The sequence below is a fragment of the Ciconia boyciana genome, chromosome 30 (genome assembly GCF_034638445.1).
Source record: "Ciconia boyciana chromosome 30, ASM3463844v1, whole genome shotgun sequence".
NCBI lineage: Eukaryota > Metazoa > Chordata > Aves > Ciconiiformes > Ciconiidae > Ciconia > Ciconia boyciana.
In genome coordinates this window covers 1,644,330-1,665,318 of record NC_132963.1, presented here as the reverse complement: position 1 = coordinate 1,665,318, position 20,989 = coordinate 1,644,330, and the positions used below count along the sequence as shown (strand labels likewise).

The following is a 20,989-nucleotide window of genomic DNA, read 5'->3' as shown; positions in this document are numbered from 1 at the left end:
CGCCGGGAAGGGGCGGACGGCGGGGCCCGCCGCAGCGGGAGGCGGGTTCCTGCTCCCCGGCACGGCCCGGCCGGACCCGGCACGGCCCCGTACAGCCCGGTGCGGCCCGGCCCGGCCCGCCCGGTACAGCCCGGCCCGGCCCGGCGCGCTCGCTACAGCCCGGCCCGGCCCGGCGCGGGGAGCGGAGCGCGGCCCGGCCCGCCCGGTGAGTGCCCGAGGCGGCGGAAGCGGCCGCTTCCTGCCGGGCCTCCGCGGCGCCGGGGGGGGGGACGGACGGACGGACACGGGGGACACGCGTGGGGGCCGGGGGAAGCGCTTGTGGGGTGTCCCACGCAAGGGGGACATCTGGGGCGTCGCTGGGGCCGCCCCCCCATGCCCGCCGCCAGTGGAGGTGGGGGCGCTCCCCGCGGGAGGGAGGGGGGGACGGGACGGACACTCGCCCCCCGGTTTGGGCTGGGGCCGCGGCTCTCGCCCTCTCCCGCGGCCCGGCAGTGCCGGGGGTCCCAGCGGGGGGTGGCCGGGCCTGTCCCCCCCGAGTGACACCGCCACCCTGCCCCACGCTCCCGGACACACACACACACACACACACCCCCGCAAGAAGGGGGGGGGGGCCTCGCCGCCAACCCCCCCGCGGCCCGGGCTGGACAGCGGCCAACGGGGACAGGGCAGCGGCCGCACCGCCGCCAGCCGGGCTGTGGGGCAGAGGTGCGGGGCAGGACCGGGGGTCCCATCAGCCGTGGGGCGCTGCCACGCCGTGGGCCGAGGCCCCGTCGCCGCCGTGGGGTGGGAGCGGGTGCCGTGGGGCAGGGGCGCGCGGGGGCCACGGCGCAGCCCCACGGCGCCGTGGGGGGGGAGGCTGGGGGCTGTTGCCACCGCGCTGCACATCACTTCCTGCAGGAAGCCTCGCTCGCTCCGTAAATAATCTGGGGGCCGCCGCTTTGTTTTACAGCCCGGGGAGACGCCTTTCCGCCCTGGGGCGACGGGAGGACGCCCCGAAGAGCCCGACCCCCCGCTGCTGCCCCCCGCTGCCGCCACCCCCGCTCCTCGGGGTCGCCCCCCTGCTCGGCGGGGCCGGGGCGGGGGTTGCCACATTTCCTGCCCCGCCGGGATCCGTTTCGCCAGCTCGGAAGCAGGTAAGTTGGAGGGCGGGGGAGGGGGTTTTGGGGGGGGGGGGGGGGGGCAGCGCTGGCTCACCCCCGGTGTGCCCCCCAAAGTGTCCCCCCCCCCAGGGGCTGCCCCCCGAAGCGCCGTCCCCCAGCCGGCGCAGCAGAGGGGTGCACGGGCGGGCGTGAGTGCAGGGGGGCCGGCGCGGGCCCCCCCGCCGCGGGGCTCTCAATGGGGCCCTTTGTACGGCACAGAGCCCCTTTGAGAGCGGGCGCCGCCCCCGGCCCCCCCCAGGCCCCGGCCCCGGGGCGGGGAGAGCGCCTCCGCCCGCCCGCACCCCCAAACCGCCCGCCTGCTGCGGAGGGGGGGGGGGCCGAGACCCCGCAAACTCATCTCAAGTGTGCCCCCGCCCTGTGACGCCCTCTCCGCCCGCAGCTCTGACCCCGCGAGCCGCAGGGCGGGCCCCCCCCGCGCCCCGGGGGCAGCATGGAGCCGGAGGAGGCCTTTAACGGGGTGAGTGGTGGCCCCCACCCCGGTGCCGTGCTCCAGGGGGGACCCGGGGCCCCCCGAGAGGCCGGTCTCGCTGGGGCGGGCCCCCCGAATGTCCCGCACAGCGCCCCGTCTCTCCCCAGAGCCCGGCGGCGGGTGCTCGCGGTGCCGGCAGCTCGGTCGTGGCCATCATCGGCGCCGAAGACGAAGACTTTGAGAATGACATCGAGCCGGTGAGCTGGGGCGGGGGAACGCTGCCGGGGGGCGGGCACTGTGCACCCCGTCAGGGCTGGGGGTCCCCCAGAGCCTGACTCCCCCTCGCCCCCCAGAACCCCGACGACCAGAACAGCCTGTTCCAGAGCCTGGAGCTGGTCCGGCAGCACCCGGCCTATCTCATGGCCTTCCTGCAGCACGTCGTCCTACAGTTCGACTCCTGCCCCGTGGTAAGTGCGGCCCGGGGGGGGGTCACCGCGGCCCGGGGGGGGTCACCGTGGCGGGGGTGCCGGAGGGGCCCCCACAAGTGTGCGAACGCCCCCAGGGGAGTGCCTGTGGGTGGGCGGCTGCCCCCCCCCCCGCCTCCCCTCGAATAACCTCTTCTCTCTGTTCCCCCCTCCCCGCTGGCAGGGGCTGGAGCTGAGGTAAAATACTGGGGAGGGGGAAGTCTGGGGGTTTGGGGGGGGGGGCAGGGAGGCGTCGCCCTGCCTTCACCCCTGCCCGTGCCCCCCCCTCCGCTCCCCAGCTTTGCTACCTGCACGTGGACATGCTGCGCAGGATGAACCCCAAGGAGGGCAAAAAGCAGTTCCTGGAGTTCTGCCACATGTTCCTGGACAAGGCGGGGGTGAGTGTCCCCTGCAGCCCCCCTCGACACCCCCCTGACACCGCCAGCCCCTCCCCCGCCCCGCGGGGGCCTCGGCAGGGGGACACCCCCATCCTCACCCCCCTCTCTCGCAGCTGCTGCGGGTGCCCGTCCCCCACCAGGTGCAGTTTGAACTGGGTGAGTGACCCCCCCGCCCCCGCCGGGGTAGGGAGGCTGCGGCGCGGCCTCCCGCCCCCCCCGAAGCCCCCCCTCCTTTAGGGGGGGCCCCCAGCGCCCCCCAGCACCCGCCGCCCCAGCCCTTCCTCCACCCGCCGCACCCAGCTGGCTGCGGCCGGGGCCGGAAGCCGCCTGGGAAGCCCCAGCCAGGGTGAGCTCATGGGGCCGCGGCTCCGAGGGGGGGGCCGGGGGGGCCGGCGGCGCGAGGCAGCACCGCCTCCCGGGGGGCGGCGGGGGTCCCCCCAAGGGGTCGGAGCGGGGGGCGCCGTCGGCTGACACCCCCTCCCCGCCAGACCGGACGCGCCCCGAGCTCCTGTCGGACGAGGTGCAGCGCCGGTACCTGCAGGAGATCCAGGCCTTCCAGGAGCCCGAGATCTCCCGGCAGCTGGAGGACTTCAGGTGGGGGAGGCCCCGGGAGGGGTGGGGGGCTCGGGGGGTCCCCGCCGGCTGACGCCCCCTCCCGCAGGTCCAAGCGGCTGATGGGGATGACGCCGGGGGAGCAGGAGCTGACGGAGCTGGAGTCCTACCGCACCCGGGACCACGGCATCCGCGAGGCCAAGGAGAAGCAGCTGGCGGAGGTGCTGCTGGCCCGCCTGGAGGAGATGCAGTGAGTGGGGCGCCCCGGGGACCCCCCCGGAACCGGGTAACCCCCCCCCCCGATGCCGAGTAGCCCCCCCGAGCTGGGTACCCTCCCCGAAGCCCCGTCCCGGCAGTCCCCTCCCTCTGCCACATCTGGCGGCCCTCCCCTGCCGGGCGCCGGTCCCAGACCAGAGCCAGCTGAGCCAGCTGTGGCGGGCTGGGGGGGGGGAGACTCCCCCTTTCCTTCCCACTCCCCCTTTTCCTGGGTATTGCTCCCGATTGCATCAGCCCCGGCTCGGTATAAACCCCCCCGCCCCCCCCCACCCCAGCCCAGTCCGTCCCAGTCCGTCCCAGCACACGCACGCGTCCCCTCACCAGATCATGCTCCGGCGCCCGGCGCTGACACACCGACATGGGGCTGGCCTGCCGGTGAGGGGCCGGCGGGGGGACCCCGCTGCTGCCGCGGGACAAGGGGGGGCTGAGGCGGGATTTGGGGGGGGGTCGGGCTCCCCGGACGCCTGGGCTCACGCTTTCCTCCTTTCTCCAGCCTCACCATTTCTTCCGACGAGGAGAAAAGGTGAGGGAAGCGTTACGGGGGACAGAGACGGTCGGCTTGGGGGGGGGGGTCCTTTCTTGGGGGGCCGCTGGAGACATCTGGGGGGCTGTGAGGAGGGGGGGGCTGTATGGGGGTTGCGGAGCTCCTGAGGGGCCCCTGACAGAGCGGGGGTGCTCTCTGTCCCCCAGCCTCGTGGGGGTCGCAGGCTGCGGGGACGTGGGGGGCAACATTTGTTCCCCGCCTCTCTTGACGCCTGCCCTCTCCCAGCTCCGCCATCTTCGGCGCCATCGTCACCTACATGAAGTACCTGGGGGTTAAAACCAAACTGGGCGATGGCAAGAAGTCCAAGTCCAACTTCTTCCGCAAAAAGGTGAGACCCGCCCCCCCCCCCCGGGGCAGGGAGGGCCAGAGGGCCCCCCAATTCCCCCTGACCCCCTCCAATCCCCTCTGACCCCCCCCAGTTCCCACTGACCCCCCCTCTCCCGCAGATTTCGGGGAGCAAGAAGGCGGACGAGCTGCAGGCGAAGTCACGGAAGGGCTTCAGCCTGCCGGGGGCGGCCCTCTGGGGCCGGGATGCCCACAGTAAGTGGGGGGCTGCAGGGGGGACCCCGTCCCGCCTTCTTCGCACACACACACACACACCCCCCATTTCTCCCCACAGCCGCGCGCCGGAGGCCCCCGCTGCAAGCCGGGGGGGACACGCCGGGGGGCTCAGCCCGGCCCCCCTCCCGCCCCCCCCGCCCCTTCAGCTCCCCCTCCCCGTTTTCTCTCTTGCAGATGCCGATTTCAGGCAAAGCAAAGTCCCTGAGGGCGAAGGTACCCCTCCCGCCCCCGCATGGGACCCCCGACCCGGGGGCTCAGCCCCTCACCCCATTAACCCCTGCCCCCAGGGGGCCGAGAGCTGTCCCCCGTCATACACTAACCCCCACCCCGCATGCCGACACCCCGTCCCTCGCCGCCTGGGTCCTCGGGGGCAGGGGGGCCGTATTCGGGGGCAGGGTTCGGAGAAGATATCTGGGGGGGGTGCAGGGATTTTGCTGATGCCCACCCTGGCACCTCCCCAGCCGAAAAGGTGCCGCACCCCGAGAGGAAGGGCCCGAAGGCCGCCGAGAAGACGGACGGGGGAGCCGCGCGGCCCAGAGTGGGGGTGGCCGGGGCCCCCGACCCCCCCAGCGTGGCTGTCACCATCAACCCCCCGCCGGGGGAGGGCGCCGAGGGCGATCCAGGTGAGGGGGGCCTGCGGGCTTGGCGGGGGGGGGGCCCTCCGCGTTCCCCCAGCTCATCGCCCCTCCCGCCCCGTAGGCTCGGAGCCCCCGGGCCCCTCGGAGCTGGGAGACCCGTCCCCGCGAGGCCTCTGCCCCACGGAGCCCCCCGTCGGTGAGCAGCACCCCACGGAGGAGGGGGCCGAGAACGAGAGGTGAGACGCCCCCGTTTCTGCGGGGGGGGGAGGGCACCTCGTGCCCCCATCCCCGATTCAGCGAGCGACACCTGAAATGAGCACCCCCCGCCCGGGCTGAAGGCTGTGGGGAGAAGGGGGGTGCGGGGGCCCTCTCCTGCCCCCCCCCAAGCTTGGCTGCTGCCCCCACCCCTAACCCGCTCTCTCTCCCCAGAAGACGGATCAGGTTGGTGACCCCCGGCCCCCCCTTGCATGCCTGGGGGGCGCGACGGTGCCGGGGGACGGTCACTTAGAGCCACCCGCCGACTCAGCTAAGTACCGGGCCCCCCAGCCCCACGGCCCGGCCCAAGCGCCGGTGGGGCGCCCCGGCCCCCTCCCTCCCCCAGGCCCCCCGCCCGGGCTGACGCATGGCTCTGCACACCCCCGAATCGGATGCACGGCCCCCCAGGAGATCTCACGCCGTTTCTCTTCCCCCACCCCGTCTGTGCACGCACGCTCCCCCTCCCCGCCCCGGGCGCCGCTCCCCCCGTGCTCTCTGTGCTGCCTGTCCCCGTCCATCCGTCCGTCCGTCCCGCTGGGGACGCGTGTCCGCGTGTCCGCGTCCGCCCCTTGGCTTCCCGCCCGCCGCGGGCGCCCCCCCGCCCCCCTCGCCCCCGCCCCGCCGCGCCCCGCAGGCTGCCGGGGAAGCTGGGGCGCTCGGAGAGCCTGCGCGTGTACGAGCGGAAGCGTTCCCAGCGCGGCTCGGCCAAGGGCAAGCAGCCGCGCTCCCGCAGCGACGTCGACCTGCAGGCGGCCACCCACGCCACCCGCCCGGAGGAGGGGCCCGCGCCCCAGCCCGGCCGCCGCCGACCCACGTAGGTGGCGAGCGCCCTGCAGCCCCCCCCCGCCCCGCGGGGGGGCTCTGGGGGTGGGGGGAGAGCACCCCAGGACCGCTGCCCGGCCGCCCCCCCCACCGTGGGGCTCGGGGTGGGAGGGTGGGGGCCCCCGGGTCGCCGCCCGCCCTCTCCGGCGGCGCTGAAGCCCCCCTCCCTCTCTGTCCCCCCAGCCTGGAGCCGGGGGGGCCGGGGGGGGGCGAGCCCCCGCAGTCCTTTCTGCTTCCCCAGCCTGAGGAGAATGAGCCGCGCGTTGCGGAGCTGGAGCTGGAGCCGCCGCCCTGGCGGCAGCTCGCCGCCCCCGACGCCCTCCTCAGGCTGAAGAAGAGCGAAGTCAAGCGGCAAGAAGTCATCAACGGTGAGCCCCCGCCCCCCCCGCCGCGCCCCCACCGCGCCCGCCGGGCTGACCCCCGCCGCCCCCCAGAGCTGTTCCTGACGGAGCACGCCCACGTGCGCATGCTGCGCGTCCTGCTGGAGGTCTTCTACCAGCCCATGCTGCGGGAGGCCTTCTTCGACGAGCACGAGCTCTCCAACATCTTCCCCAGCCTGGAGGACCTGGTGGAGGTGCACAGTGAGTCGGGGGGCCCGGGGGGGGCGGCGGCGGCGGCGGGGGGGGCCGGGGGGTCCGACCCCCGCCCTGCCCCAGCCGTCTTCCTCGACAGCCTGAAGAAGCTGCGGGAGGAGAGCGGCTACGTCATCTCGGAGATCGGGGACGTCCTGCTGGCGCGGGTGAGGGGCCGTGCGCGAGAGCGAGCCCGCGGCGTCGCGCCGGCACGCGTGCGGAGCCGCTGGAGCGGGAGGAGCCGGCGCGAGCGGGTTCACGGGAGCGCGCGGGGCTGGCGCGAGCGCGCAGGACCCACGGCAGCGAGCGAGGCTGAGGGGAGCGAACTCGCGGGAGCGCGCGGGGCACGTGCGAGCAGACGCGCGCGAGCCCGCGGGATTCGCCTGAGCGCGCGGGGCTGAGGCGAGCGCGCGGCGCGAACGCGCGCGACTGACGCGAGCGTGCGGGGCTGAGGCGAACGCGCAGGGTAGGCGTGCGGGGCACGGAGGAGCGCGCGGGACGAGCGTGCGGGGCTGACGTGAGTCATCGTCCGTCCGCGTCCCCCCCCAGTTCGAGGGCACGGAGGGCAGCTGGTTCCAGAAGATCTCGGCGCGCTTCTGCAGCCGCCAGTCCTTCGCCCTGGAGCAGCTCAAGGCCAAGCAGCGCAAGGACACCCGCTTCAGCCAGTTCATCCAGGTACCGCCCCCCATGCTCCATGCTCCCCTGTGGGGTCCCTGAACCCCAGACCCGCTCCCCCCCCACTCCCCGGCGTCCCCACGCCCCCAGCGCTGTCCCGTCCCCCAGGAGGCGGAGAGCCAGCCCCGCTGCCGCCGGCTGCAGCTGAAGGACATCATCCCCACCCAAATGCAGCGCCTCACCAAGTACCCGCTGCTGCTGCACAACATCACCAAGTGCACTGGTGAGGGGGGCGGGGGGCCGGGGGGGCCGCGCCGCACCCACAAACCCCCTCCACCCCCGCCCGCCGGCCCGTCCGCCCCCCCATCCGTCCATCTGTCCCCCCCAGAGGCCGCGGGCGAGCGGGCCAAGGTGGAGCAGGCGGCCGAGTGCTGCCGCCAGATCCTCAACCACGTCAACCAGGAGGTGCGGGACATGGAGAACCTCATGGTAAGGGCCCCCCCGTGTCCCCCCATGTCCCCCTGCTCCCCCTTCTCCCCCCACTCCCCCTTCCCCCCTCACTCCGCCTTCCCCCTGGCAGAAGCTGAAGGACTATCAGCGGCGCCTGGACCTCTCCAACCTGAAGCAGAGCATGGACCCGCTGCTGAGCGAGTTCAAGGTGAGGTGGGGGGGCTGCTGCGGGGTTCGGGGGGTCCCGCCCCCAACCCCCCCCTGAGCCCCCCCCAACTCCCCGCTCTCCCCAGAACACGGACATCACCAAGAGGAACCTGGTGCACGAGGGGCCGCTGACCTGGCGCGTCACCCGGGACAAGGCCGTGGGTGAGCGAGGGGGGCCGTGGGGGGACGGGACGGGGACGTAGCGGGGCACCCCGCTGACCCCCCCCGGGGTTTTGGGGTCCCCCCAGACGTGCACGTGCTGCTGCTGGACGACCTGCTGGTGCTGCTGCAGCGGCAGGAGGAGCGGCTGGTGCTGCGCTGCCACAGCCGCACCATCACGCCCACGCCCGACGGCAAGCAGATGCTGAGCCCCATCATCAAGCTCAGCTCCGCCATGACCCGCGAGGTCGCCACAGGTGCGGGGCCGGTTTGGGGGCGCGGGGCCGGTTTGGGGGCGCGGGGTGTCTGTGTGGGCAAGGGGGGCGCAGGGCTGTTGGGCCCCCACGGGAGTGGCAGGAACTGGGCTCGCCGGCAGTGCTTGCGGGGCACACGTGTGGGGCAGAGCGGAGTGTGGGGGCTGGGGGCACCCCAAAATGCCCCCCCCGACACCCCCCTTTGCTGCCCCCAGACCACAAGGCCTTTTACGTCATCATCAGCTGGGAGAACGGGGCCCAGATCTACGAGCTGGTGGCGCAGACGGTCTCAGAGAGGAAGAAGTGAGTGGGGGCGGGGGATTTGGGGGGGGCGTGGGATTCTGGGGGGCGGGGGATTTTGGGGGCGCTCACCCCGCGTCTCTCCCCCAGCTGGTGCGCCATGATCAGCGAGACGGCCGGCTCCCTCAAGCTGCCGGGGTCCCACCGGGCGAAGACATCACGCGTGGGGCAGAGCCCCCACAGCCCCATCTAGTGAGTGGGGGTGGTTTTGGGGGGCGGAGGGTGGTTTTGGGGTGCGGGGGGGGACACACGAGCTCTTTGCTGAGCCCCCTCCTTCCTCCCCCCCAGCGGTTACCGGGAGCCGCTGCTGAGCAGCTCGGAGAACGGGGGGTCCCTGAAGGAGCCGCTGCCCCTGGACGGTGAGCGGGGGTCCGGGGGCGCAGCGCCACCAGGGGGTGGCCTCGCCCCATGCGGGGTCTGGGGGGGCAGCGGGGGTCTGACGGGCCGCACCCCCCCAGAGCGCGAGAAGGACGGGGCAGTGGAGGGCACCGAGTTCGAGGGGAGCCCCGAGAAGAGGGAGGCCGAGCGGGCGCTGGCGGAGCTGCTGGCCCTGCGGAGACCCCCCCGGCCGGGCGGCGAGGGGGGCCTGGCCGCCGCCGCGCTGGGCAGAGGTGAGACGGATGTGCGGACCCCCAGACCCCGCCCCAACCCCCGCTGCTGTGCCCCCCAACCCCAGACCCCCACGCTGCTCCTGTGCCCCCAGACCCCAACCCGGACCCCCACCCTGCTGCTGTGCCCCCAGACCCCCCCCCAGACCCCCACCCTGCTGCTCTGCCCCCCAGCCCCAGACCCCCACCCTGCTGCTGTGCCCCCAGACCCCAACCCGGACCCCAACCCCTGTTGCTCTGCCCCCCAGCCCCAGACCCCCACCCTGCTGCTGTGCCCCCAGACCCCAACCCGGACCCCAACCCCGCTGCTGTGCCCCCAGAACCCCCCCAGACCCCCACCCTGCTGCTGTGCCCCCGGACCCCCACGCTGCTCCTGTGCCCCCAGACCCCAACCCGGACCCCCACCCTGCTGCTCTGCCCCCAGCCCCAGACCCCCACCCTGCTGCTGTGCCCCCAGACCCCAACCCGGACCCCAACCCCCGCTGCTGTGCCCCCAGAACCCCCCCCCAGACCCCCACCCTGCTGCTGTGCCCCGGACCCCAACCCCGCTGCTGTGCCCCCAGACCCCCCCCCAGACCCCCACCCTGCTGCTGTGTCCCCAGACCCCAGTCTCTGTGGCCACCCCCTCCCCACGCCCCCCCCTCCCCACGCTGCCCCCTCACCCTTCCTTTTCCCCACCCCAGTGTCGGCGCTGAGGCAGCTGCTGCCGGGGTCGATGCCGGCGGCAGGGGACGGTGACGGGGCCGCCTCCCCCCCCGAGGACGCCTGGGGGGGCCCCGGCCTGGCCCCCCCCGAGGACGAGCGGCGTGACGCAGGCGATGGGGCCGAGAGCGAGGGCGAGGGCCGCGGGCAGCGCCCCGAGGGGGGGGCCGCAGGTACGGGTGGGGGGGACGGGGTTTGGGGGGGCACGAGAGGACTTTGGGGTGTAACCCTCCCCCTCGCTCCCTCTCTCCCTCACAGGGGGCACCCCCAACGGCCCCCGCTCCCCACAGTGGGGGTCCCAGCTGCCCGAGGCGGGGGGGCCCGTGCCCCCCCTGGCGCTCCCGCCCCAGCAGGCAGCCTGGCTGGGGGACGAGCTGCAGGGCCTGGAGGAGACGCTGCAGCGGCTGAAGGTGAGGGGCGGCAGGGGGAGTGGGGGGCTGTGTCCCCCTAAGGGGGCGTGTGGGGCTGCGCCCCCCCTCAGCGGGGTGTGGGTCGGGACCCCCAACTAACGGCCGTGGGTCTGGGTCCCCAGGAAATCGAGGAGCATTACTGGCAGCTCCAGGAGCTCCTGGCCAAGCGCAGCTCCGCCGGCTGCCTCTTCACATGAGGGCAGGTAAGGGGCTGCCGTGGGGCTGGGGCTGCCGTGGGGCGACTGCTGGGGGTGCCGTGGGGCGGGCTGCCTCACAGCGGGAGGGAAAGGGGGCTGCCGTGTGCCGTGGGGTGCCTGATTCACGTGGGGCACGTGATTCACGTGGGGCACATCACGCCGCGGGGCTCGTGACCCGTTTCTGTCTCTCTCCCCCCAGACCCCCCCGGCGGATTCGGGGCCCCCCTCGCCCCACGCCGTGGGGCAGCAGCTCGGGGCCGCGGGCCGTATCCCGACTCGTCTGCAGCCCTGCGCCACGCCGCCGGGGACGCCCCACCTGCCCGGTACCGTTCTGGGGGGCCCCCGCGCCTCCCCCACCCCTAAGCTGGTTTTTTCGGTTTTATACATTTGTTGGGATTTTATATAAATATATATATATGGGAATGCAGCAGGGTGGGGGCGCTGGGGGGGCCCCCATATAGGGGGCGGGGGGCCCCCCGAGCTGTGGGGCCGGTTGGGGTTTTTTAACCTTTGTACAGAAAATGGGGGGGCCTCGAGGCGGCCCCCCCTGCTACCGCAGGGACCCCAGACCCCCCCGCTGTCAGCAGGCGCCGGGGGGGGTGGGGGTGTCTGTCCCCGCTCCCCCGAGCCCGGGGGGTTTTGGGGTGCGTCGGGTGGAGAACCAAAGAATCTGGGAAAATGCCAAATAAACCGTCGTTGCTTCTGCCCTGCTTGGTCCTTTTGGGGGGGGGGGCTCCGCAGGGCCCCCCCGGCCGCCTGGGTGCCCCCCCCCGGCCGCGGGTCCCCCCGTGCCCCCCCAGAGCGGAGGCGAGGCCGAGCGAGGTGACTTTATTGCTTGAGCAGCCGCCGGGGGGCGGCGGGGGGCCGCCTCGGACACACGCCGGGGGTATTTACAGGGGGCGCGGGGGGCTCGTTCCTCCAGCACAACGACGCACAAGCGGGGGCACGGGGGCACAGACGATATTGCACTTCCAGTGGCGGGGGCGACGTCTCCTGCGCCCGGGGGTTAAAAGGGGGGGGCGCTGCGGCCTTCCCCCCCCCCCCAAACAGCACGGACACCTGGGGGGGCGGGGGGTAGGGCCCCCCCCCGGGCCCTGCCCCCGTGGGGTGCAGGGGGTCAGGACCTGGACGCTGGGGGGTGTCCCCCCGGATCATGGGGTGGGGGAGTCAGGCCCCGGGCACTGGGGTCCCCCCACATCGGGGACGGGGACGGGGGGTGTCAGGCCCTGTGCGCCAGGCGCCCCCCTCCGCCCCCGATCATGGCGGGTCAGGGGCCGGGCGCTGGGGTCCCTCCGCGTCTGGGGGGTCCCCCGCCTCGGGGGGTCACGGCCCGCGGGCCGGGGTCCCCCCGCGTTCCCGGGGGCCGCTCAGCTGCGCGCCGGGCCCCCGCCGCGGGCGGCGGGGGGCGGCGGGGGGGGGCTGCCGGCCTCGTCCCCCGAGCTGCTGCCGCCGCCGTCCGTCACCTCCAGCTCCGAGTCGGAGCCCGGCTCCAGCGGCCGCCCCGGCGGCTCCGGTACCGGTGCCGGGGCGGCGGCGGCGGCCGCGGCGGCGGCGGCGGCGGCGGCGGCGGCGGCGGCGGCAGCGGCGGGTAGAAGGGCGGCGGGTAGAGCGCGGCGGGCAGCTTGGAGCCGGGCAGCGGCAGCGCCCCGGGCACGTACGGCCCCCAGCCCCAGGGGTACTCGGGCACCGGCGGCCGCCCGTAGGCCCCCAGCAGCGCCGGCGCCTTCGAGTAGCCGGAGAGACCTGCGGCGGGGGGGCGTCAGCGGCGGGGCGGCCACGGGGGGGGCCCTGCCGCCCCTCCTGGCCCCCGCGGCCTCGCCGGGCCGGGGCCGGGGCCGGGGCCGGGGCCCGCACCCGCCCGCACTCCCCCGGGCCGGGGCCCGCTGCCGCCGCCGCCTCCCTGGGCCGGGACCGGGGTCTCTCCCCCCGCGCCCACCCCCGCCTCCCCCTCCCCGTCCCGCTGCCCCTGCCGCCGCCCCGCGCCCATCCTCGGCCCCGCCGCCGCCGCCGCCCCGCGCTCACCGGAGCCCAGGAAGGGCATGGCCACCTCCAGCCGCAGCTTCTCGGCCTCGGGCTGGCGCTCGAAGAGCGGGGGCCGGCCGGGGGGGTCGGCGGGGCGCGGGCCGCAGAAGAGCGACTGCAGCGTCTGCGGAGGCGGGGGTGAGCGGGGCGGGGGGAGGCACCCCGTGCCCCCCCCTCCCCGGCCCGGTGCCCCCCCCCACCCCCCCCGTACCTCGGGGGTGAGCGGGGCGCAGTCGGGGCCGTGCCCCCCCCCGGGAAAGGGCCCGGGGGCCAGCAGCAGCGGGGCCCCGCCGGCCACGTCCAGCAGCGGGTAGTTGACCAGCACCACCTTGCTGAAGTTGAACTTGTAGGTGAAGCGCTTGCCCTTGGTCTTGTGCAGGATCCGCTTGTTGTAGTAGTACCTGGGGGGGGCGCGGGGCTGGGGGCGCCGGGGGTCCCCGCTGCTCCCCGCTGCCCCCCGTGCCCCCCGGTACCCCCTAGTGTACCCCCCAGCATCTCCAGTACCGCCTGGTGCCCCCCGGTGTCCCCCAGCATCCCCAGTGCCCCCAGCATCTCCAGTGCGCCCAGCATCCCCAGTGCCCCCAGCATCCCCAGTACCCCCTAGTGCCCCCCAGCATCCCCGGTACTCGCAGCATACGCAGCACCCCCAGTATCTCCAGTACCCCCAGCATCCCCAGTACCCCCCAGCATCTCCAGTACCCCCAGCATTCCCAGTACTCCCAGCATCCCCAGTGCCCCCAGCGTCTCCAGTGCCCCCAGCATCCCCAGTATTCCCAGCATCCCCAGGGCCCCCAGCACCCCAGTACTCCCAGCATCTCCAGTACCCCTGGTGCCCCCGGCTGCCCCCGTGCCCCCTAGTACCCCCAGCATCTGCAGTACCGCCTGGTGCCCCCAGTGTCCCCCAGCATACCCAGTACTTCCAGCATACCCACTTCCCCCAGCATCTCCAGTACCCCCGACATCTCCAGTACCTGCAGTGCGCCCAGCATCTCCAGTGCCCCCAGCATCCCCAGTGCTCCCAGCATCCCCAGTGCCCTCAGCATCCCCAGTACTCCCAGCATCTCCAGTATGCCCTGGTGCCCCCTGCTGCCCCCCGTACCCCCCAGTGCCCCCCGGCATCTCCAGTGCCCCCAGCATCCCCAGTGCCCCCAGCATCCCCAGTACTCCCAGCATCCCCAGTGCCCCCAGCATCTCCAGTACCCCCAGCATCGCCAGTAGTCCCAGCATCCCCAGTTCCCCCAGCATCCCCAGTACTCCCAGCATCTCCGGTGCTGCCAGCATCCCCAGTAATCCCAGCATCCCCTGTTCCCCCAGCATCCCCAGTACCCCCTGGTGCCTCCCCCTGCCCCCCGTACCCCCCAGTGCGCCCCAGCATCCCCAGTACTCCCAGCATACCCAGCACCCCCAGTATCTCCAGTACCCCCAGCATCCCCAGTACCCCCCAACATCTCCAGTACCTGCAGTGCGCCCAGCATCTCCAGTAAACCCAGCATCCCCAGTACTCCCAGCATCCCCAGTGCCCCCAGCATCCCTAGTACTCCCAGCATCCCCAGTGCCCCCAGTATCTCCAGTGCCCCCAGCATCCCCAGTACTCCCAACATTTCCAGTGCCCCCAGCATCTGCAGTACCGCCTGGTGCCCCCAGTGTCCCCCAGCATCCCCAGTACTCCCAGCATTCCCATTACTCCCAGCATACCCCGTGCCCCCAGCATGTCCAGTACGCCCAGCATCCCCAGTGCCCCCAGCATCCCCAGTACTCCCAGCATCTCCAGTACCCCCTGGTGCCCCCCGGTGTCCCCCAGCATCCCCAGTGCCCCCAGCATCTCCAGTGCCCCCAGCATCTCCAGTACCCCTGGTGCCCCCCGCTGCCCCCCGTACTCCCCAGGACCCCTAGTGCCCCCAGCATCTCCAGTGCCACCAGCATACCCAGTGCCCCCAGCATCTCCAGTGCACCCAACATCTCCAGTGCCCCCAGCATCCCCAGTGCTCCCAGCATCCCCAGTGCCCCCAGCATCTCCAGTACTCCCAGCATCCCCAGTGCCCCCAGCATCCCCAGTGTCCCCAGCATCCCCAGTACTCTCAGCATCCCCAGTGCCCCCAGCATCCCCAGTACTCCCAGGATACCCAGTGCCCCCAGTTCCCCAGTACCCCCGGCATCTCCAGTGCCCTCAGCATATCCAGTGCCCCCAAGCATCTCCAGTACCTGCAGTGCAGCCAGCATTTCCAATACCCCCAGCATCTCCAGTACCCCCGGCATCTCCAGTGCCCCCAGCATCCCCAGTACTCCCAGCATACCCAGTGCCCCCAGCATCCCCAGTACCCCTAGCATCTCCAGTACCCCCAGCATCTCCAGTGCCCCCAGCATCTCCAGTGCCCCCAAGCATCTCCAGTACTCCCAGCATCCCCAGGGCCCTCAGCATCTCCAGTGCTGCCAGCATCCCCCATGCCCCCAGCATCTCCAGTGCTGCCAGCATCCCCAGTACTTCCAGCATCTCCAGTGCCCCGGCATCTCCAGCACCGCCAGCATCTCCAGTACCCCCAGTGCACCCAGTCACCCTAGCATCCCCCAGCTCCCCTGCCACTAACCCCCAGCGCCTGCCGCCCTCGTCCCCAGCAACGAGGGGCCTCACGGGCCCAGACTGGCGTCCCGGGGGGGTCTCACCTGAGGGCCCGGCTGAGCTTGTCGTAGTTCATGTGGGGCTTGCACTTGCGGACCCCCCAGAGCCGGGCCACCTCGTCGGGGTCCTTGATGACGAACTCGCCGTAGTCGCCCTGCCAGGCGATCACCTCCCGGTACTCCTCCTTCCGCAGCAGCTCCAGGATGAAGTGCCAGAGCTGGATCTGCCGCGAGCCCGGGCTCGACTCCGGCTTGTACGCCCAGTCCGGGAAGGCGAAGCCTGCGGAGGGGGACAACAGACCGTGGGTGGGGGCTGCGTGACCGGACAGTGGGGGCCTGGGGGTGCTGGGGGACAGCGGGGTGCCCAGGACAATGTCCCCATGTGCCAGCAGCGTTCCCCAGACAAGGGGGCGGTGCCCGGGATGGTGTCCCCATGGGTCCTGGGAGACGCTGGGTAACAACGTCCCCATGGGCCCCGGTGGCAGCAGGTTTCCCCGGCCGAGGTCCCCGTCTGCCACGCGTGTCCCCGCTCCCCGCCGCCAGCTGCGCCGCAAGTGGGGGCCGCGCTGCGTACAGGGAGGGGGGAGCTGGTGCCGCGCAGGGGTCGGGGATGCAGCGGGGTCCCCGACGGTGTCCGTCCCCTCGTCCGTGTGTCCGCGGTGCCGGGGGGTACCTGGGGTCCAGAGGGCCGGCACCGGGGAGGTGAGGAGCAGGTCGGAGACACAGCTGCAGTCCATGGCGCAGGTCACACCTGCGGGGGGGCGAGGGCAGGTTTTGGGGGTGCAGCCTTGCTGGGGGGCGAGCGGGGACAAAGGGGCTGCGGGGCTGGGGGGATTTGGGGGTGCAGGGACAGGGGTGCAGGGACGGGGTGTGGGGAGGATTTGGGGGTGCGGGGAGGATTGGGGGTGCGGGGAGGATTCAGGGGTGCAGGGACAGGGTGCGGGGAGGATTGGGGGTGCGGGGAGGATTCAGGGGTGCAGGGACGGGGTTCAGGGAGGATTCGGGGTGCAGGGATGGGGTACGTGGAGGATTTGGGGGTGCGTGGAGGATTCAGGGGTGCAGGGACGGGGGCGGGGGGATTTGGGGGTGCGTGGAGGATTCGGGGGTGCAGGGCCGGGGCACGGGGGGATTCGGGGTGCAGGGATGGGGCGCGGGGAGGATTTAGGGCCCGGGGAGACTTCCTGCCCCCCCAGCCCCCTCCCCTGCCCCCCGGCAGCGGCTCGTTTCCTTGTTAGTTTTGATTCGGGTTTCGGCGCTTTCAACTCGGCGGCGGCTCCCGCAGCCCGCACTAACGAGCAGCGCTGGGAATTGCGGCCCGCGGCCACCCGCCCGCTGCCGGCACCTACGCCCGCACGCGGCCCTCGCACGCGCACCCCCCTGCACACACAGCCCCTATACACACAGCCCTTATACACACAGCCCTTACACACACATCCCATATGTGCACATCCATGATACACACACACACACACATCCCACTCACATCCCACCCGCCCGCTGCCGGCACCTACGCCCGCACGCGGCCCTCGCACGCGCACCCCCCTGCACACACAGCCCCTATACACACAGCCCTTATACACACAGCCCTTACACACACATCCCATATGTGCACATCCATGATACACACACACACACACATCCCACTCACATCCCACCCGCCCGCTGCCGGCACCTACGCCCGCACGCGGCCCTCGCACGCGCACCCCCCTGCACACACAGCCCCTATACACACAGCCCTTATACACACAGCCCTTACACACACATCCCATATGTGCACATCCATGATACACACACACACACACATCCCACTCACATCCCACCCGCCCGCTGCCGGCACCTACGCCCGCACGCGGCCCTCGCACGCGCACCCCCCTGCACACACAGCCCCTACACACGCAGCCCCTACACGCACAGCCCTTATATATATAGCCCGTATATATATAGCCCTTATACACACATCCCCTACATGCACATCCATGGTACACACACATCTCCCCTCTGCTCGCATCCCACCCGCCCGCTGCTGGCACCCATCCCTCACACACATCCCCATGTACACACAGCCCTTATACACACATCCCCTATATGCACAGCCCCTATATGCACATCCATGATACACACAGATATCCTCACTGCTCACATCCCACCCGCCCGCTGCCGACACCTACACCCGCACCCGGCCCTTGCAGACACACACCCCCCCCCCAGCCCCTATGCACACAGCCCTTATACCCATCTCCCTTATATACACAGCCCTTATACACATATCCCTTATATACACAGCCCTTACATACACAGCCCTTATACACATCTCCCTAATATACACAGCCCTTATATACATATCCCTTATATACACAGCCCTTTTACACACAGCCCTTACATACACAGCCCTTATACACACAGTCCTTATACACATCTCCCTTATATACACAGCACTTATACACATCTCCCTTATACACACAGCTCTTAAACACACAGCCCTTATATACACAGCCCTTATACACATATCCCTTATATACACATCCTTTACACAAACATTCTTTACACACATCCCTTACACACACAAGCCCCTATGCACACATCCCTTATACACACAAGCCCCTCTACACATACATAGACACCGCCCTTACACATGTGTATGTGTCCCTTGCACACACCCCTCCCTTCTACTCCTGCCACCCGCTCGCTTCCCTTACACGTGTATGTGCCCCTTATACCCCCCCGCACCCCTTCCCAGCACACACCCCCCTCCCTCACACGCTTGTACACCTCCCTTATACATATATACACCACTTATACACATATACACCACCTTTCTACACATACGTCCCTTATACACACTTGCCTCACACACACCTCCCTCATACACTTATACACCTCCCTTATAGCCATACATCTCCCTCATATGCACATCCCTTATACACACCCAGCCCTTATACACACTCCTCATACCTGCCATGCTCATTCCCAATGCACACACACCTGACACACCCGGCACACGCCCTGGTACGCACGGGCAGCCCTTAGACATGCACCCAGACACGCCACGCACGTCCCTATAGACACGACACGCACCTTATACACACCTTATACACTCCACGGACATCCCTTGCATGTACGGTCACGCACACCGCTTGTCCCTGCAGACACGTCCCCTATACGCACGCTGCATACGCGCTGTGCACACACCCTATACACTCACCGACACCCCCCCCCCCGTACGCAGCCCCTGCGCAGAGGGGCAGCACAGCATGCGCACACCCCGACACATACACCCCTATACAGTCAGCCCTTCATGTACACCCCTATACATTCAGATCCTTCACAGACACCCCTACCCACGCGGTCCCTGCACGTACACCCCCTATACCCTCAGATCCTTCACGTACACCCCTATATGTTCAGATCCTTCCCATACACCCCTATGCAGGCATTCACTGCATGTACAGCCCCTATACATTCAGATCCTTTATGTCCACCTGTATATGCTCAGCTCCTGCACATACACCCCTATACGTTCAGATCCTTCCCATACACCCTATGCACACACTCCCTGCATGTACACCCCCCATACCCTCACCCCCTTCACATACACCCCTATATGCTCAGTCCCTGCACGTACACTCCCTCTACCCTTAGATCCTTCACGTACACCCCAATACGTTCAGTCCCTGCACGTACACCCCTATACGTTCAGATGCTTCATGTACACCCCTATACCCTCAGATCCTTCACATACACCCCTATACGCTCAGCCCTTTGTGTACACTTCTGTATGTTCAGATCCTTCACATGCACCCCTATACACTCAGATCCTTCACATACACCCCTATGCACATACTCCCTGCACGTACACCCCCTATACCCTCAGATCCTTCTCGTACACCCCTATACCCTCACCCCCTTCACATACACCCCTATATGCTCAGTCCCTGCACGTACACCCCTATACACTCAGTCCCTGCACGTACACTCCCTCTACCCTCAAATCCTTCACGTACACCCCTATATGCTCAGCCCTTCACGTACACCCCTATACCTTCAGGTCCTTCACATACACCCCTATACGCTCACTCCCTGCACGTGCACCCCCCATACCCTCACCCCCTTCACATACACCCCTATACGCTCAGCCACACGCCCCCCCCCGCCCCGTACGCACTTGTGCCCACGCGTGGGCCGCACGGGGCCGGGGGGGGGGCGGCGGGGGGTGATTTGCCTTCCCCCTCCCCCAACCCTCCCCTCCCCCCGCCCAGCCCCCCCCGGCCCTGCATTATTCATGGCCCCAATTAGCGCCCGGCCGCCGGCCCGCCTGGGCTCGTTGTTTCATGACCCGCGGCGATGGGAGCGCGGCCCGGCCCCCCCCGGCCCCCCCGGCCCCCCCGGCCCGGCCCGGCCCGGCCCGGATCGATGCGGGGATCAATGGGGCCGCTTTGATCCGCCGGCCCCGGCAGGATAACGAGGGGCCGCCCCGGGCGGGGGGAGGGGCGGGGGGGCGACCCCCGCCGCCTCTGTCCTCAGCCCGGCGAGCCCCGGCGGGGGCGCGGGGGCCCCACGCGTGTGCGGAGTCCTGCCGCGCCGGGCGCGGGTGTGCGGAGCGCTGCAGTGCTCGGAGCGGGTGTGCAACGCCGAGCAACGCCGGGCACGCGTGTGCAGGGTCCTGCAATGCTCGGAACGGGTGTGCAACGCCGGGAACGCGCGTGCAGGGTCCTGCAATGCTTGGAACGGGTGTGCAACGCCGGGCACGTGCGTGCAGGGTCCTGCAGTGCTCGGCACGGGTGTGCAACGCCGGGCACGCGTGTGCAGGGTCCTGCAGTGCTCGGAGCGGGTGTGCAACGCCGAGCAACGCTGGGCACGCGTGTGCAGGGTCCTGCAATGCTCGGAACGGGTGTGCAACGCCGGGCACGTGCGTGCAGGGTCCTGCAATGCTCGGAACGGGTGTGCAACGCCGGGAACGCGCGTGCAGGGTCCTGCAATGCTTGGAACGGGTGTGCAACGCCGGGCACGCGTGTGCAGGGTCCTGCAATGCTCGGAACGGGTGTGCAACGCCGGGAACGCGTGTGCAGGGTCCTGCAGTGCTCGGAACGGGTGTGCAACGCCGGGAACGCGCGTGCAGGGTCCTGCAATGCTTGGAACGGGTGTGCAACGCCGGGCACGTGCGTGCAGGGTCCTGCAGTGCTCGGCACGGGTGTGCAACGCCGGGCACGCGTGTGCAGGGTCCTGCAGTGCTCGGAGCGGGTGTGCAACGCCGAGCAACGCTGGGCACGCGTGTGCAGGGTCCTGCAATGCTCGGAACGGGTGTGCAACGCCGGGCACGCGTGTGCGGAGCGCTGCAGTGCTCGGCACGGGTGTGCAACGCCGAGCAACGCCGGGCACACGTGTGCAGGGTCCTGCAATGCTCGGAACGGGTGTGCAACGCCGAGCAACGCCGGGCACGCGTGTGCAGGGTCCTGCAATGCTCGGAACGGGTGTGCAACGCCGGGCACGTGCGTGCAGGGTCCTGCAATGCTCGGAACGGGTGTGCAACGCCGGGAACGCGCGTGCAGGGTCCTGCAATGCTTGGAACGGGTGTGCAACGCCGGGCACGCGTGTGCAGGGTCCTGCAATGCTCGGAACGGGTGTGCAACGCCGGGAACGCGCGTGCAGGGTCCTGCAATGCTTGGAACGGGTGTGCAACGCCGGGCACGCGTGTGCAGGGTCCTGCAGTGCTCGGCACGGGTGTGCAACGCCGGGCACGTGCGTGCAGGGTCCTGCAGTGCTCGGCACGGGTGTGCAACGCCGAGCAACGCCGGGCACGCGTGTGCAGGGTCCTGCAATGCTCGGAACGGGTGTGCAACGCCGGGCACGCGCGTGCAGGG

At 70.9% G+C, this 20,989-nt stretch overlaps 2 protein-coding genes across 8 annotated transcripts; one reads left to right on the top strand and one right to left on the bottom strand.

The window, feature by feature from the left end:
• The first annotated feature begins 19 nt into the window (after nucleotides 1-19).
• ARHGEF1 (Rho guanine nucleotide exchange factor 1) lies at nucleotides 20-11,121 on the top strand. Of its 7 annotated transcripts, none has more exons than XM_072848223.1 (34): nucleotides 21-205; nucleotides 950-1,133; nucleotides 1,540-1,617; nucleotides 1,737-1,826; nucleotides 1,923-2,036; nucleotides 2,333-2,431; nucleotides 2,545-2,587; nucleotides 2,920-3,025; nucleotides 3,093-3,233; nucleotides 3,753-3,782; nucleotides 4,029-4,131; nucleotides 4,250-4,343; nucleotides 4,539-4,577; nucleotides 4,826-4,987; nucleotides 5,064-5,178; nucleotides 5,375-5,383; nucleotides 5,931-6,011; nucleotides 6,203-6,387; nucleotides 6,454-6,600; nucleotides 6,676-6,758; nucleotides 7,141-7,266; nucleotides 7,375-7,489; nucleotides 7,595-7,695; nucleotides 7,787-7,864; nucleotides 7,950-8,025; nucleotides 8,112-8,279; nucleotides 8,492-8,579; nucleotides 8,667-8,768; nucleotides 8,865-8,935; nucleotides 9,035-9,187; nucleotides 9,868-10,059; nucleotides 10,145-10,296; nucleotides 10,419-10,499; nucleotides 10,693-11,121. In XM_072848223.1, exons 3-33 carry the CDS (start codon nucleotides 1,591-1,593, stop codon nucleotides 10,491-10,493), a joined length of 3,165 nt encoding a protein of 1,054 aa, XP_072704324.1. In that variant the 5' UTR covers nucleotides 21-205; nucleotides 950-1,133; nucleotides 1,540-1,590; the 3' UTR covers nucleotides 10,494-10,499; nucleotides 10,693-11,121. The 7 variants fall into 7 exon arrangements, with proteins under 7 accessions (XP_072704326.1, XP_072704324.1, XP_072704323.1 ...); XM_072848222.1 differs by having other exon boundaries at nucleotides 5,372-5,383; XM_072848225.1 differs by lacking the exon at nucleotides 4,539-4,577 and having other exon boundaries at nucleotides 20-205; nucleotides 5,372-5,383.
• An 831-nt stretch (nucleotides 11,122-11,952) lies between these two features.
• On the bottom strand, nucleotides 11,953-15,868 carry ERFL (ETS repressor factor like). The gene is made up of 5 exons (XM_072848189.1): nucleotides 15,805-15,868; nucleotides 15,177-15,411; nucleotides 12,727-12,916; nucleotides 12,516-12,639; nucleotides 11,953-12,236 (listed from the first exon to the last, which is right to left on the bottom strand). The coding sequence occupies exons 1-5, from the start codon at nucleotides 15,866-15,868 to the stop codon at nucleotides 11,953-11,955; spliced, it is 897 nt and encodes a 298-aa protein (XP_072704290.1).
• Between the last annotated feature and the right edge of the window lie 5,121 nt (nucleotides 15,869-20,989).

Bases quoted from the DNA above. Each gene is read 5' to 3' on its own strand.
- ARHGEF1 (XM_072848222.1), top strand. From the start codon at position 1,591: ATGGAGCCGGAGGAGGCCTTTAACGGG. The intron at 3,783-4,028 runs GTGAGGGAAGCG...GCCCTCTCCCAG, and splicing joins TCTTCCGACGAGGAGAAAAG to CTCCGCCATCTTCGGCGCCA. The intron at 10,060-10,144 runs GTACGGGTGGGG...TCTCCCTCACAG, and splicing joins CCCCGAGGGGGGGGCCGCAG to GGGGCACCCCCAACGGCCCC.
- ERFL (XM_072848189.1), bottom strand. From the start codon at position 15,868: ATGGACTGCAGCTGTGTCTCCGACCTGCTCCTCACCTCCCCGGTGCCG. The intron at 15,412-15,804 runs GTACCCCCCGGC...CCCCCTCCGCAG, and splicing joins GCCGGCCCTCTGGACCCCAG to GCTTCGCCTTCCCGGACTGG. The intron at 12,237-12,515 runs GTGAGCGCGGGG...CCCCCGCCGCAG, and splicing joins CATGCCCTTCCTGGGCTCCG to GTCTCTCCGGCTACTCGAAG.